The sequence below is a fragment of the Octopus sinensis genome, linkage group LG14, assembly GCF_006345805.1.
Source record: "Octopus sinensis linkage group LG14, ASM634580v1, whole genome shotgun sequence".
NCBI classification, from domain to species: Eukaryota; Metazoa; Mollusca; class Cephalopoda; order Octopoda; family Octopodidae; genus Octopus; species Octopus sinensis.
Window position 1 is genome coordinate 34,135,808 of NC_043010.1, and position 17,309 is coordinate 34,153,116.

Sequence of the window (17,309 nt, forward strand, 5' to 3'; positions counted from 1 at the left end):
CACACACATGGCGGGCTTCCACACAGTTTCTGTCTAGCAAATTCACTCTCAATGCATTGTGGGCCAGGAGCTACATTGGAAAACAGTTATTGAACCGAAAACCACGTAGGTGCAGAGCGAGGGGGCAAGACTTCCGCCCGTCCGCCCCCAAAACCAGCCTTTAAAATTTTTTTTTATCGACACAACCCCCCACCTTTTCGGCTACGGGGAATACGAATCTGCAAAAAAATTGGCAAAAATCGACATTTCTAAATTACCACCCTCACACCCATTTCCTTCATTTTAAACTTTTTTTTACGTATTTCACAAAAACAAAAAAAAATTCTAAAAAAAATTTTGGACTGCTGATTTTTTTTTTTTTTTTTTGCAGATTCGGAATCTCCGCAGTCGAAATATATATTTTATTTCTGTAATATATACTAAAAAGTTAATTCTGAAGAGAAACCAAAATGTCACCTAACATCAGTTGCGACAGGTCAAAGGGAGGTAACTCAGAGTAATTTACAATAGCAACTGTGTGTAGGACAAAATCATTCACGTGAATTGGCGCTAGTTTCACAGTGGTTAAGTAAATAAGAGCCTAATACCTCAAAGGAAAGGACAACATTCTCTCACCCATAACATTTCCTGTAGACTAAACAAAATTTAGCGCTGATATTCAACTAAACCCTTACTAAATTGTATAGCTTTAGAATTATAGTGTCACCTTATGGGAAAAACTTGTGCACTGGTGGATCGATCGAAAAAGAGATAAGTATCTTGGGTACAGACTTTTAGTTCATTCTAAGTTACTCTATTGACTCAACGGTCCATGCTAACACTGGATCTTTTCGGTTTGACCGGCAGATTTTAAAAATAATTTTCACGTAACTAAACACTTTTAAACTTCGCATACTGGTAGAATGTGTTTATAAAACATCTTTTTCTCTTGTCTTTATTGAGAAAATTCTATAGTTTGTAAGATATTTGTTGTTTTTTTTCTTCAATTTCTGTAAGTTCAACCAATCAATACCGTCTATTGAGGTGAAAACATTCTGTGCCGTATGAATATGTCCCTCGTTTAAGAAACAGATTGGGTTTATTTACATTTCTGAAGAAAAAAAGAAAACCTTCCCCTACCCCTAACCAACCCTAAAACAGATTGAAATGCAATAGATCGATACTAGGGTCATAATTATGGGTGACAATTTCATATGACACCGCTAGAAAAAACAGCCGTTCAAACCGAAAAGATCCCAGTTAATATTCCAAGATGACCTGACACCAATTTCTATTAAAACATAATTGGGCAACAGTGGAAATACCGCGAACAGTCTCTACGTAGTCGTTCGCTCTGCTAGAAGCAACAGCCACATTTCCGTCAAACCACACCATACCATATTAGAAGATACCAAAATACATTGGTCATTGACTAACATGTTTGAAGAGTCGTCAAAATAACCAAGTGCCATAGTAGAGGCGAAACTAATAAGTTTCTAACTGGTTATATACCTTGAACAAAAATACACTATTCAACAATACAAAAGTATAACCACGTAAATTCTCTTTGAGAGTGTACTTATTTTTCCTACTTTATATATGCATTTGTGTGTATGCGTGTGATGTGTCTGTGTCTGCCCCCCTCCTCTCAACTACCGCTTGAAAATCGGTGTTGGTTTACGTGTCGGTAACTTAGCGGTTCGACAAAAGATAGATTAAATATCGGGTTTTAACAAATAAATAAAGAAAGAAAGAAAAGATTAGGACTGAGTTCAATTCATTCAACTAAAACTCTTCAACGCGGTGCCCCAGCGTGCTCGCAGTCTAAAGACTGAAATAAACGACAAAAATAAAAGATAGATCTATCTATCGATACACACTCACTCACACACACACACACACACAAATACATACATATATATATATATATATATATATATATATATATATATGAAGGGAGACAGTGAAAGCTTGCTTTTCTGTGTATCTTAAATTTAATTTTGAAGAGATGATGGGCGATTGGGGTAAGGGAGACAACTAGTGTTTACTTAAAGAGAAAACTTAAAATATGTCGAATTTAAGAAAGCATTGACATACAAGAGTATTTCAAGAGTCCTTGTCTGGTTTATCTTTTACTTGATTGTTATTAGACTGCGGTTATGCTGGGGCACCGCACTGAAGAATCTTTAGTCGAATGCATCGATCCCAGTGCTAGTTTTTTTAAAGCTTGGTATTTATTCTAATTATTTGTCGAACCGCTAAGTTACGGGGATCGTAAACACACCGGTTGCGAAGAGATGGCGGTGGGGACAAACATGGGCTTTTTTCAGTTTCCGTCAAACAAATCCACTCAAGGATTTGATCGGCCTGAGGCTAAAGTAGAAGACGCATGCCCAAAGTGCCACACAGTGGGACTGAACCTGGAACCGTGTGGTTGGGAAGCAAGCTTCTTACCACACAGCCATGCTTGTGCCTGGTTTGGCGAATTAGGGACATTACTCAATAAAATTTGACCTTTACTTTTAGTAAAACTATTTGGGACAAATATTAAGTGGATGCTTTAATTTATTCACCCAATGGCCAAGTGCAACCAGCAGAAGATGTAAGCTTCAGGCAAGCTGAAGTTAACAACCTGGTCAATATTCATGTATTGTTCAGTCCTGCTCGCCTGTCAGCCAGCCCAGGATGTAAGGCAAAAAGAACATGCACTTCAACACTGATATATCGACAAATAAAAATTACTCTGCTCCATAATGACAACGTTGAATAATTTACTTAATTGGACTAATGATGTACAAATGAAATAACTCACTAAATACTCAGAGAATTGTCTGTTTGTAGTACATCAAAGACACTACACAGAGACAGCACAAAAGGTTGAGCCTGAATCTCTTTCTCTCTCTCTCTCTCTCTCGTCTATTGGCTGTTGCTGATCATCATCATCATTTAATGGCCCTTTTCTTCATGCTTGCATGGGTCAGACAGAATCTATCAAGACACATTTTCTACACCCACATGCATTATCTATCACCAACCTTCACCCATTCACGGGAGACTGGAAATGACCAACATAGTCCTTGTAAGGCAATGAAATGCTCATTTACAACCACCATATGATGTCAAGACAAGGCAACACACACACACACCTATATGATGGGCTTCTTTCCATTCTCACACACCGAATCCACTCACAAGGCTCTGGTTGGCCTAGTGTAAAGAAATTTGTCCAAGATGTCGTACAGTGGGATTGAACCTAAGACCACACAGTTGAGAAGCAAGCTTCTCAACCAATGCCAGTGGTTACAAATGTGAATTCTGGGTTAAGTTATGTGTGTGTGCGCGCGTGTGTAGTGAAGGCACATGGCTCAGTTAGAGCATCGGACTCACAATCATGAGGTAGTGAATTCGATTCCTGGACTGGGCTGTGTGTCGTGTTCTTGAGCAAGATGCTTTATTTAATGTTACTCCAGTTCACTCAGCTGTAGAAATGAGTTGTGATGTCACGGGTGCCAAGCTGTTTTAGCCTTTGCCTTTCCCTTGGATAACATCGGTGGCAAGGAGAAGGGAGGCTGGTCTGCATGGGTGACTGCTGGTCTTTCATAAAAAAAACCTTGTTCAGACTTGTGCCCCAGAGGGAAACTTTATAAGAGCAATCCCATGGTCATTTATGACTGAAGTGGGTCTTTAGCTTTTACTAAATGTAAGTGAAAAAGGTTCAACAGTATTGAGCCATGCTACAAATTTAGCTTGCTGGAAGTCTACAACTCTATGGATATCACACACATCATACAACAGGATGAAAATTACAGGATAGACAAAAGTGGTGGAAGCTTTTCAGTACATAGTGAACAAGATCAAACACTATCATAACCTAAACCACAACAACCACTACTACCATAAGATCTGTCTGTACAACTTGAGTCAGTGAATCTGATTAAATAGACAGCAGTACTTACTTAAGGTGTACTTTATTTTATTAATACCATATTACTGATAAAGTTATGAGCTGAAATTACAATTCCTCTTAATGTTTAGATGTTATAATTCAATTTGCTTTCTTTGTTATGTTGTTTTACATCCATTTTTTTCATATTCACAAAGGCAGGATGATCTATTTGTTACAGTTGAATATTAATGATGATGATGCACCCCCATATATATATATATATATATAATATATATATATATATATATAATATATATATATATATATATAAGGTTAATCCAAACAGGAAAACAGAAAAAACAACAACACGTGGAACAATTACAGTATTATTATTATTAGGCGCTCAGGAAAATGGAAGAAGGAGGGTATGACGTTTCGAGCGGAGCTCTTCGTCGGAACATAAGAGAAGAAAGAAAGATCCCGAGACGGGAGGACAGAGGAAAAAAAAAAATTTTTGCAGGTCGTCTTCACGAGGTCACATATATATATATATATATATATATATATATATATATATATATATATATATACATATACAGATATATATATATATATATATATATATTATATATACATATATATATAAAACAGAAATATTTTACAAAAAGAAAATAGAAACTACACGTGGAAATGTAAGGGGAAAGTAAGAAGAAAAATAAGCGAAAATGCACATTGGAAATCAAAAAACGTAAAGGCCTTTTATGAAAAGTAATGATAGATATATACAATTAGATGAACTGAGGTAGGAATAAAAGTAATAAAAGTCATTATTGTGAATTGTTAAAGAGATTTAAAAGCATACCGGTTTCATAAATTTACTAATCATTGCTTTGAATGCACACCGATTAATATATATATATATATATGATGGACTCTCTCGTTGAAGACAACGTATGAGTGTTCAGCTTTTGCTGAACAGCCTGCACAAATGATTTGTTTATAGTGATCAAATGTTTGTACTGCACATTAGCTCACTCTTTCACTCTCCCCATCAGATTGATGTTGTCTGAACAGGTGCACAGTGTACCATGTGTCATGTGTCAAAGTGATAGCAGAGTAATGTGAGATGAAGTGTTTTGCTCAAGAAAGCAATGCACCACCTGGTCTAGGAATTAAAATCACAATCTAGTCTTCATGAATGCAACACCCTAACCACTAAACCACGAGCCCTCATACACACACATAAATACATATATGTGACATGTAAAAATCACCAACCGATTATGGCCGTTTACCAGCCTCTTCTGGCCCCTGTGCCGGTGGCATGTAAAAAGCACCTACTACACTCACAGAGTGGTTGGCATTAGGAAGGGCATCCAGCTGTAGAAGCACTGCCAGATCAGACTGGAGCCTGGCACAGCCTCCTGGCTTCCCAGACCCCAGTCGAACCATCCAACCCATGCTAGCATGGAAAACAGACATTAAATGATGATGATGATATATTTATGTGTGCATGTATATCCTTGTTGAGGCATCACATGTTGCTTGCAAAAGAACATTGTCATCATACAAGCAAAGATGTGTGTTTCTGTTCTTCCATGCAAAACATGTGTAGCAGTGGGAATATATTATCTTTCTTGGATACAGGTGAGGGTTGGTAACAGGAAGGGCATCCGGCCATAGAAAATCTGGCTCAACAAATTCTGTCTGTAAGCTTGGAAAAAAGTGGATGTTCAAAGATTATGATGAATACTCTGTTAATCCATAACCAAGAGTAAGAATGGAATCTGTCTTTTATCAGCCAATGAAGCAAACAGACCTATGTGTCTTGCTGAGTATACAATGCAGTGTATCTAGCAGTAAGGTTTGAACATGGGATCTAGTGAACAAGTCCAGGATATTAAGATGTAATAACTATTGTGTTTTTATGGTTTATATTTAAATTACCAATTTTAGTAGAAAGAATAAAATAATTTTTTTAATCGTTTCCTTTTTCTTTCTAACTTTGATATTTTATATTTTCAAAATCTCCATTTCAATTTATGAAAAGAATATTTTATTTTTTAACTTTTTTACAAACAAGAAAAAGCAACATAAACTTGAAAACCTACTTGTATCTCCCTAAACAAGGTACACAACTCTGCTTAGCCTGAGCCTACCATTCTGATAATCGTATACCACTTGGTTATCCAGTATATGCACCCGTTTTTAAGATGACAGGGCAAAATGAGAAAAAGATTTGATTGTTATTTCCAGCAGGTAGAGCAATCACATAGAAGCTAATTCTTACTACCATACTATTAATACAACCACAGCATGTTGGATTGTGCAGTGTGGTCTTTAGCACGTGAGCTTCTTTCTATTTTCATCTACCAAATCCGCTCTCAATGGTCAGCCTAGGGCTACAGTAGAAGACATTTGCCCAAGGTGTCACGTAGTTGGGCTGAATAGCATTCTTTTGAGGAAGAGTGGTTTGTATTAAGAAGGACATTTGACTGTAAAAACACAAGACCACAGCAATACACTTGTCCAATCCAATGCTCCATTGCTTCTACCAATATCTTTTTATCTCTTCTTTTATCTTTTTCAGTTTTTGGACTGTCTATGTCGGGGCACCGTCATGAAGGGTTTAAATGAACAAATCAACCCCAGTGTATGTCTTTTTAAAGTGTGGTACATGTTCTAGTGAATGTATTTGCTGAACTGCTAAGTTACAGGGACATGAACAAACCAATGTTGGTTGTCAAAAGGTGTGGGGCAAAAACATAAACACACACACATACACATGCATGTGGCTGTGTGGTAAGAAGCCTCTGGGTTCAGTCCCACTGCATGGCACATTGGGTAAGTGTCTTCTACTATAGCCTTGGGCTGACCAAAGCCTTGTGAGTGGATTTTGTAGACAGAAACTGAAAGAAGCCCATCATATATATATATGTCCCCCATCACCACTTAACAACCAGTGTTGGTGTGTTTACATCTCTGTAACTTAGCAGTTTGGCAGAGACAGAATAAATACTAGGCTTAAGAAATAAGTCCTGGGGGTCAAGGCAGTGCTCCAGCATGGCCACAGTCAAATGACTGAAACAAGCAGAAGAATAAAAGAATGTATATTTATATAAAAATGGTAAAGACCCCCTTTGGTAATGAATGACCATGGGATTGAACCTAGAAAGTTACTCTCTGAGGTACAAGTCTGGGCAAGGTTGTTTATGGAAGACCAGCAGTCGCCCATGCATACCAGTCTCCCCTCACCATGCCACCGATGTTATCCAAGGGAAAGGCAAAGGCTGATACAACTTAGCACCAGTGACATCGCAACTTGTTTCTACAGCTGAGTGAAATAAAGTTTCTTGGCCAAGAACACAACACACAGCCCGGTCTGGGAATTGAACTCACTCCCTCATGATAGTGAGCCTGATGCTCTAACCACTGAGCCATGTGCCTTCAATACATACAGTGAGTTTGTAAAATGAAATAAACTATTTTACTGTGAGGCACAAGTCTAAAATAAGGGCAGTGAATTGGTAGCATTGATAAAATTCCTTGTGTTTTTCATTGCATCACTCTGGAGTATAGCCGAGTTCAAATTAAGCAGAAGTTAAGTTAGAATTAATTTCTCACCTTGCCAAGAGGTGATAAAATAATTGCCAGTCAAGTACTGGGGTGAATATAATTGATTCAACTTCACCTTAACTCTTTCACATTTAAACCAGCCATATCTAGCCAAAATATTATAATTGTTTTAGGCTCAAACTGGCCTCTCACACCTACCCTACAATGTCATTCTAAAAATATACACTCACATCACTGAAATCTTTAAGTTACGAGATAATACATGATTAGTTCAAAACACTGTGAATATATTATGCGTTACATTTGACAAGTAATCTGAATGCTAAAGGGTTAAAATGGTTTGCGGCCTTGTGGTCATATTAGAAAAATTATCATTATTCAAAATAAATTTAAAAAATAAAAATGAACGAATGAATATAACAGTTATGTTTTTCATGACTATGACGGCTGTGTGTGTAGCCTTGTTGGCCAATGTTGACCTGGCATAAGAGTCTCTCCTCTCCATGCCACTAATGTTTATTCAAGGGAATGGATGATGATTTGGGGTTCATACAACTTGGTATTAGTGCCGTCAAAGGTTTTGCTGTCAGAAGACAAAAAACCAGAACAGATACTGAAAAGCATCTTGCCTGATACTCTAACAGTTCTACTAATTCTTCACCTGGAATTGATCCTGTATGTACGTATGTATGTGTGTGGAGCATGTGTATATATATATATACATATACACACACACACACATATATATATATATATATATATATATATATATATATACACACACACACATATATAATATATATATATATATATATACACACACACACACACATATATAAATATATATATATATATATATATATATATTATATATATATACACACACACACCATATATAAATATATATATATGTAAAGAAAATACAAAATGGGGCAAGAACGCAAAACATCCAGATAGACGATGCAAAAAACACGGACGGGTCATTCGAAGCCTTTAATCTTCAGTCAAGAACCGGATCATCCTCGCAATTTCAGCTGATATATATATACACACATATATATACAAATATATATACACACATATATATATACATATATACACACATATATATATACATATATACACATACATATATATATATACATATATACACATACATATATATATATACATATATACACATACATATATATATATACATATATACACATACATATATATATACACATACATATATATATACATATATACACATACATATATACACATACGTATATATATACATATATACACACACACATATATATACATATATATATATATACATACATACATACATATGCATATATATATGTCTATATACACACACACACACGTATGTGCATTATTTGATTCTCTGTCTGAAGAATTTCTAATCAGACATATCTTACATGTTTCTCTTACATGTACAACATAAAATTACAACCACTCAAGTTCACTTTAAAGTGTACTTTTTTCTCTGCTTAATGGACAATTGACTGTTAAAATATATATACATGCTAACTGTATATGTTTCTGTGTATGTATATGAGTGTATGTGTACTTGTCTTGACATCATGGTTGTAAACGACCATCAACAGCATACAAGTGATGGTGCTTGTTACCAGTCTTCCATGTAAACATGTCTGGCTAAAGAGGAAATATGATATTGCTTGGAAACAGGTGAGATTGAGCGACAGGAAGGGCACTGGGCCATAGAAAATCAACCTCAAACCAATTCTGTTTGATCTATGCAAGCATGGAAAAATGGATGCTAAAAAATAATAATAATAATAATAATTGCACTGCTGGGAAATGCACACATCCTATGCAAAACACTTTCAATACAGTAACCATAAGAGCATCACAGCAAACCATAGCACATACCCAAGGCACACAGAGCTGCGCTCAGTAATGAAGTGAAAGCATGCTATAAAAGTAAAATTACTGAATAATAATAATAAGAAGAAGAATAATAATAATCCTTTCTACTATAGGCACAAGGCCTGAAATTTTAGGGGAGGGGACTAGTCGATTTCATTGACCTCAGTGTTTCACTGGTACTTATTTCACTGACCCCAAAAGGGTCAATGGCAAAGTCAATCTTGGCGGGATTTGAACTCAGAATGTAGTGGCAAATGAAATACTGGTAAGCATTTCACCAGGCATGCTAACGATTCTGTCAGCTCGCCACATTAAATAATAATAATAATAATAATAATCATAAAATAATAATAATAATAATGGTGGTGGTGGTGGTTCATTGCTGGTTGGTTGGTTAGTTGGTGTGTGTGTGCATGTGTTTCTTTTTTTATATAGCAGAATACCTCTTCCTACTGGTGACCACTCAATCATAAAGTAGAAGTGGAATCTGTTTTGGTCAGAGAAGTAAACTATAGCAGACATAACAGGGATAAAGATGTGAGCTTTATTTTGTTTGCCATAAGATTTGAACTGCTGACTATGTACAGAGCAATTCAGCACGTTTAACAATGACAGCTATTTTATCTTGTGATACATGCTATTACATAATAAACCAGCACCCTAAACATTCAAACAATAATTTAACAACAAATTGCCAAATAGCCAGCATCAATGATAGAATGAGAAAACAGGTACTTACGCAATCCCATGCTCCCTGTCCAAGGGAGCTGGTATGGGTTGCACAGGCATGCCGTTTGGTGCGAAGTTTACGCCCTCCAACTTCAGTTTTACAGATTTCTCAAAACAACACCTGAAATTGAAAGAATTATTCAGAGATAAAATACAAAAAAGAAAAAGAAAATGCTGACGGAATAAGAATTTTTTAAACTTTTGAAAGAAAAAATAGATAATTCTTGAAGTACACTTGAAGCTATAAATAATAGCATGTAGATATTGTTTTCAAATTTTGACACAAGGATAGCAATTCTGAGGGTTGATTACATTGACCCCAGTGCACAACTGGTACTTATTTTATAGACCCCAAAAGGATGAAAAGCAAAGCCAACCATGGCAAAATTTGAACTCAGAATGTAAAGACAGATAACATGTTGCTAAACATTTGCCCAACGAGCTAATGATTCTGCCAGCTTGCTGTCTTATAACATGTAAATATGGGGTTGAAAAACCCTTTGGACAGAAAAATTTGAAGGTTGCCCTAGGGTCATGAACCCACATCTCCTGTAGACATGACAGGCGTTCTACCACATGTAGCCTTTGACTTCCTCTATCCAAAAGTGTTTTCCATCCCAATATTTACATGATACTATTTATAGCCTTATGTGCTTCAAGATCCACTATTTCAAAAGAAAAAGAAAAAAAATTGTTTATGCAATTCAAGGTAAAAATATAACATACTTTTTACAGTCTTTACATCTATGCTACATTTTGATTGATCTCAAATTATCATTAAGTGTCTTATCTTCCAAGATGTGTATATAGTACCAGAGTGGATTTGAACTAGGGACCTTTGTTTCTAAACTAAGAATAAAAAAAAACATCTTTATATACTAGGCTACAAACACATGTACGATAATATTTGTTTCAAATTTGGCACAAGGCCAGCAATTTCAGGGGAAGGGGTAAGTTGTTTACATTGGCCCCCAGTGCTCAATTGGTGCTTATCTAATCAACCCCCCCCCCTAAAAGGATGAAAGGCAAAGTTGACCTCAATGGAGTTTGAACCTAGAACACAAAAAGAGATGAAATACTGCTAAGCATCCTGCCTGGTGTGCTAACGATTCTGCCACTTCACCACCTTTATAACTACAGTACATTATATACATGATGATATGTTCTGCTTTTGGTAGAAGCAATATTCCAAATCAACACAATAAAATTTTGTACAGAATATTTTTTTTTCCTTCAATAAATTACAATTATTAACATCTCTTTATGTTCTGAGTTCAAATCTTACTCATGTTGACTTTATTTTTCATTATATTTTCCTTGATAAAATAAGTACCAATGAAAGACTTGACTCAATCTTATTGACCACAACCCTCTCTCTCACAATTTGTGGTTTTGTCTCTATCCCAGATATCATCATCATTATTATCAACAGAGGTAAGGCAACTAGCAGAATCATTAGCATGCTGGACAAAATGCTTAGCATTTATGTATGACCTGAGTTCAAACCCTACCATGACCAACTTAACTCTTCATCCTTTTGAGGTCAAAAGAATAAGTAACAGTTGAACACTGGGGTCTCTGTAATTGACTAATCCCCTCCCCAAAATTTCAGGCCTTGTGCCTATAATAGAAAGAATTATCAACTGCAGTGGATTGGTAGAATTATCAGAACATCAGACAAAATGCTTTTATATTCAATCCTTCATTCAGCATCATTGAAATAATTCTATCTTCCAATAACACCATAATCTTTTCTACTGAAGGCACATGGCCTGAAATTTGTGGAGAGGGGACTAGTCGATTACATCGACCCCAGTGTTTCACTAGTACTTAATTTACAGACCCTGAAAGGATGAAAGGCAAAGTTGACCTCAGCGGAATTTGAACTCAGAACATAAAGACAGATGAAATACTGCTAAGCATTTTACCTGGCATGCTAATGATTATGCTAGCTCGCCACTTTACCAACAACACCATAATAACTAGTTGCTGTCACTGAAAGGTGGACTAAATTCTAGTTAATATAGGACTTTGATGAAACCATTCTGTTAATATATGAAATGCCATAATGCTTCTACACACTGTATTATATAAAATTTGCATCACTGTCTGAGTCATGTTAAACCTTTATAACATATGTGTGGCCATGTGGTTTAGAAGCTTACTTCTCAATTATGCAGTCTTGGGTTCAATCTTACTGTGTGGCACTTGAACAAATGTCTTCTCAATGCCTTGTGAATTGATTTGGTAGACAGAAACTGGAACAAGCCAGCGTGTGTGTGTGGTGTGTGACCTTATCCTGACATAACTTGATGGTTGTACATCAACATCACTCGCTGCGTTCTGAGTTCAAATTCCGCTGAGGTCGACTTTGCCTTTCATCCTTTCGGGGTCGATAAATTAAGTACCAGTTGCGCACTGGGGTCGATGTAATCGACTTAATACCTATGTCTGTCTTTGTTTGTCCCCTCTATGTTTAGCCCCTTCTGGGTAATAAAGAAATAGGTATTGTTTATTTTCAAGTCTTCCATGGAAAGTATTACCTCACTTGGAAATAGGTGAGGGTTGGCAACAGGAAGGGCTGCCTCAACAAATTCCGTCTGACCCATGCAAATGTGGAAAAGTAGACATTAAAACAATGATGACAATGATGAGGATGCTGCTGACGATATTCACATTTATAGTATTATATACTATAAAAGCATCATCAAAGTCTTTTGTCAGATATTTAGAACCTGATTTACACTATGCTATTTTGTCTCTTAGAAGTCAGTTGTGACTAGGTTATAAATGTATGATGAAAGACACTTTGATATTTATTGTCTCTGTAACTGTTTGTTCTGGCACAAATTCTTCTCATTCACATTAATTAACTGTTTTAGTATTTAAACCAGCTGAATTCATTTACTTGCTATAAATTAACCTGACCTTGGCGACATCATTAGTTATCAGGAATAATTAAATAGATGGTTGAACAAGACACACTATATGTCAACATCATTATTAAAAATTACAAGAACCAAAGAATTAAATGTTACTTAAAGACACACCTCTCTACTTCATATGAATACATCAACACAAATGATTCTATTAGTATCATGAATACTAAAGGATTAAGTCTTAGACAAGATTCATGACTACAATATATGTACACATCAACATATCTGATAACATCAGCATCATGAATACTTAGACAAGATGCACTTCTTTTTTTTATCTTTTTATCTCAGGAGAGAAGGCAGTGCCCCATGACCATGGTTCTTTACAGAGCCTTTCAGGCTGATGGGAGAATGTTATCCTTAAATCTACCTCAAATGCTTGCTGCAAAAACCATCCCAGGTTTCATGTTATGATGTTATACTGATATATCGAGCTTATCAACCCTGGCCCTCTGTGTCTAACTTTACCCTCTACATGGTTCCTGAGCAAAAAAAAATAATAGTTGCATATACAGCTCAGGCGTAACGATTTCAGGCAAACTAATGGACAGAATCGGCTGCATCTTTTTCTACATGTGTCATCCATTACCTCTTTAATGGGGAGCTGACAAAGATAACATTTAACCTATTCTCGATATAGCAGGAATACGGTGTGACAGGGTTAAGGTTATCAATCAAAAGGTCACGGTAGGATTTGAACCTCCAAAATAACGAGTTGGAACAAATATTACAAGGCATCAAATGCAGCATTCTTATAGTTCTGCCATTCTACTGTCCTTGAATGGCACTTTTTTTTCTATTGACCCTTGCCTGAAAGGATGAACGGCAAAATGAACCTGACTGCGGTCTAAACTAAAAAGTGCAGAGAAAAGAAAAAAGTATTGCAAAGCATTCTATCTGATGCTTTAATAACACTGGCAATTTGACACTTCATTCATGTGACTACATCTCCACTACTTTATACAGATACACCTCTACTTTATATGAATTACATCTCCTCTATTCTATATCAATACATTTCTCAACTTTATATGAACACACCTCTTCCACTTTACATGTATTCAATTCCTCTGTATGTGAATACATTCCCTCTAATCTATACCAATAGAACTCTGCTTATATGAATACAACTCCTCTACTGTATATGAATATATCTCCTCTACTCTTTATCGACAGATTCTTTCTACTTTATATGAATAGAGCTTCTCTAATTTATATGAACAAATCTCCTCTACTTTATACGAGCACATCAACATATCTAATAGTTTTTGCATTTTGAATGATGCAGGATTAATGCATACGTATTAGTATATATCATAATGTGCATGCTTGTATGTATGTTGTGCATTGTGTATTTGTATATGCTGTAAGCTTGTTACAATAACACAGCTAAGACCATGCTGGAGCATGTAGTTGGTTTTCAGTTGTTCAGTTAATTTACCTACAAACTCTATTTGTGCATAAGTGGCTGAGTATTTAGAACATCTGTATTCTTAATGTAATCTTGAGGTAGAATGAACATGAAGGTGTGTATGACAAGAACTGGACCTTTGAATTACAGGTATAATCCACCCGATGGGCTTCTAAACTGTTTCTGCCCCCTCCAACCCCCAATTTCACACACAAAGGATGGGTCAATCTGAGGCAGTGGTAAAGGATGCTTCTCCAAGATTCTAAACAATAGGATCAAACCCGGAACCTTGTGATTGCAAAATGAACACCTTAACCATTTGACCATGCTATGATGTAATACAACATACAATGTAAAAGACCTGTTAAGTTTAGGAGAGCTGGGGGGGGGGGCGGTACTTTGCTCTGGTTTCATTGTGTGAAGCAGTGGAGCAGATGAGAGACAAATTTTTCATCTCTATAGGACAGTTTGGAGGTGTATGGCTTATGGTTAAGGTGTTGGACTCATGATCATAAGATTATGGTTTTGATTCCTTGACTGGCGGACATGTGTTCTTGAGCAAAACACTTCATTTAATGTTGCTCCAGTCCACTCAGCTGGCAAAAATGAGTAACCCTGTGATGGACCTGTATCCCATCCAGGGGTGAATATATTCACCATGGACACTGGGAAACTGGCCCTATGAGTCTATACGACTTGGGAAGGATCTTCATCCTTTATCTTTTTATAGGACAGCAGTTCATAGCAGGTAACATTCCTGTATAATCTCACTACCTCCCCACTTACAGCTGGGTGGACTGATGCAATATAGAATAAAGTGCCCAGACACCCTAACAAAATGTCTGCAACAGATCAGAACTTGCAAGCTATGTGCAAGTAGTCTAATAATACCTTAACCATTTGACCATCTAGCTTCCACTGTGTGTCTGTATACAGGCACGTGTGTATACTCACATATATGTCTATATCATTAGTTATTGTAAAATAGACAAGACTTTGTAGAAGTAGAGTACTCAAAAGAATAAGGCATTGAACTGTCTGAACAGAAATTACAATTTCAAATTCACTGCTAGTCTTTTGGTGTTTCTGAGCAGAACATTTTTACTCCACACCATTGCAAGCTGCCAACAATAAATACAAGGATTATATAGAAATGTTATCGGCAATAGACTGGATCGCCATCCAGGCAGAATTTTTTATCTCATTTGCTTCATGTCCTAAGACCTGCTGTGATAGGTCTTAGGAGACACCCCCGCCACCCACATATACTCAAGGCTTTAGAGCTATTTACATAGTGTGAAATTTTCTTACACTGCTAACCTCACAACCTCACATTTAACTTTTATTTATCTAGATACATGGGACCATAGCTAAGGGGGAATAACTGAACTGAAAACTTCAGATTTCATCATTGGCTTTACATACGGTTTATCGGAGTTGTGCTGGTATGGGTTGGACACATCTGAAATACTGCATCCTTCGACATGTCTTGATTGTGAGGACTGCATTTCATGAGGCCTATGTATATATTTAGAAATAGGACACCTAAAGGCAAATGCAGATTATACCATGTAAATCATAATTCATAAAGAAACATAAAAGGCTCAAAGTGTGAAAAACCCAATGCTACAGACGACTCATTAGTAGTGATTTCTTAATTTTTATATTGGCACAAGGTCAAGCATTTTGAGGGAGAAATGTCTAGTTAATTCAACTAACAGCTAACTAATATTTCATTGAACTTGGATGGGGGTGAACGACAAAATCTGACTGTGGTAGGATTTGTTCATTAAAATATTAAAATTAAAGGCACGTAAAAAGCACCCACTACACTCACGGAGTGGTTGGCATTAAGAAGGGCATCCAGCTGTAGAAACACTGCCAGATCAGACTGGAGCCTGGTGCAGCCTCCTGGCTTCCCAGACCCTAGTCGAACCGTCCAACCCATGCTAGCATGGAAAACAGACGTTAAACAACGATGATGATGATGATGACCACAAGGGTGTTTTGACTACCATTGTATCAATTCTATTTTCCTAATCCTTTTGTGGTAATATTACTAAAGAAATACACTATCTTAGTGTTTTGATTAATTTTGAAAATAATTAGGAATTTGAAGAGGTTTAGTAAAATAACTTTTTGTTATTAAGTTGGTGTTTTTTTAACGTGTCTGTTTTGGCTCTTGATGTTCAAAGATCAAATCTTGTTGAAATCAACTTTGCCTTTCATACTTCTTGGGTTGATAAAATAAAGTACAAGTTAAGTACTGGGATTTCTGTAATTAACAGTTCCTTTCCCCAAAATTTGAGACCTTGTATCTGAATAAGAAATCATTAGTGTTTGGAATATAACTTAAAATATTTCTAATGTAAAATTACCAAAGTTCTTAATTTAAATTTGAATCCTTTTAAAAATAAGAGAACCAGGGGCATTCTTAGGTGGGGAGGAGATTTTAGAACATGGTTAATTAAGACCAATATGTTCCAAAGGGTAACAAGCTAGCAGTTATAGTGTACAATTCTAAAGGCTTTGCAGTGCTTAGTCTCATTTTAAGATCAACCAAACCTTAGCATATTTTTTACATCCTTCCAGGCTCAATAAAAGAGAGTACTTGCAATATACTTTGGGGTTGAATTAATTGTTCCTTTCATACTTTAGAATGCTGACTTCATACCTAAACGAATGAAAGCAACTTGTTTTGTATCTCAATCTGATTTTCTCTCTGTGTGTCTCTTTTGCTCACTCTCAACCTACAGCTAATAGTGTCAGAGCAAAAATGTAGCACAAGATTTAATGACTAGCAGTATTTAATCTCCTGTCTCTATATTCAGAGTTCAAAATCCCACCAAGATTGACTATCTCTTTTCTCCCTTGGTAATAGCAATAT

The 17,309-nt window shown here is 36.2% G+C and overlaps 1 protein-coding gene across 11 annotated transcripts in view; it reads right to left on the reverse strand.

Moving 5' to 3' along the window:
• Positions 1-17,309, reverse strand: part of LOC115218866 (LIM domain-binding protein 2) — a 181,574-nt gene that overhangs the window by 112,474 nt on the left and 51,791 nt on the right. For 9 of the 11 annotated variants that reach the window (XM_029788824.2, XM_029788826.2, XM_029788829.2 and 6 more), the window contains exons 2-3: positions 15,848-15,940; positions 10,083-10,193 (exon numbers count right to left, since the gene is read on the reverse strand). In XM_029788824.2, coding sequence (XP_029644684.1) covers positions 10,083-10,193; positions 15,848-15,930 — 194 coding nt within the window. In that variant the 5' untranslated portion in view covers positions 15,931-15,940. The remainder of the gene's footprint in view (positions 1-10,082; positions 10,194-15,847; positions 15,941-17,309) is intronic. The other 2 variants (XM_029788832.2, XM_029788833.2) reach the window with 1 other exon arrangement.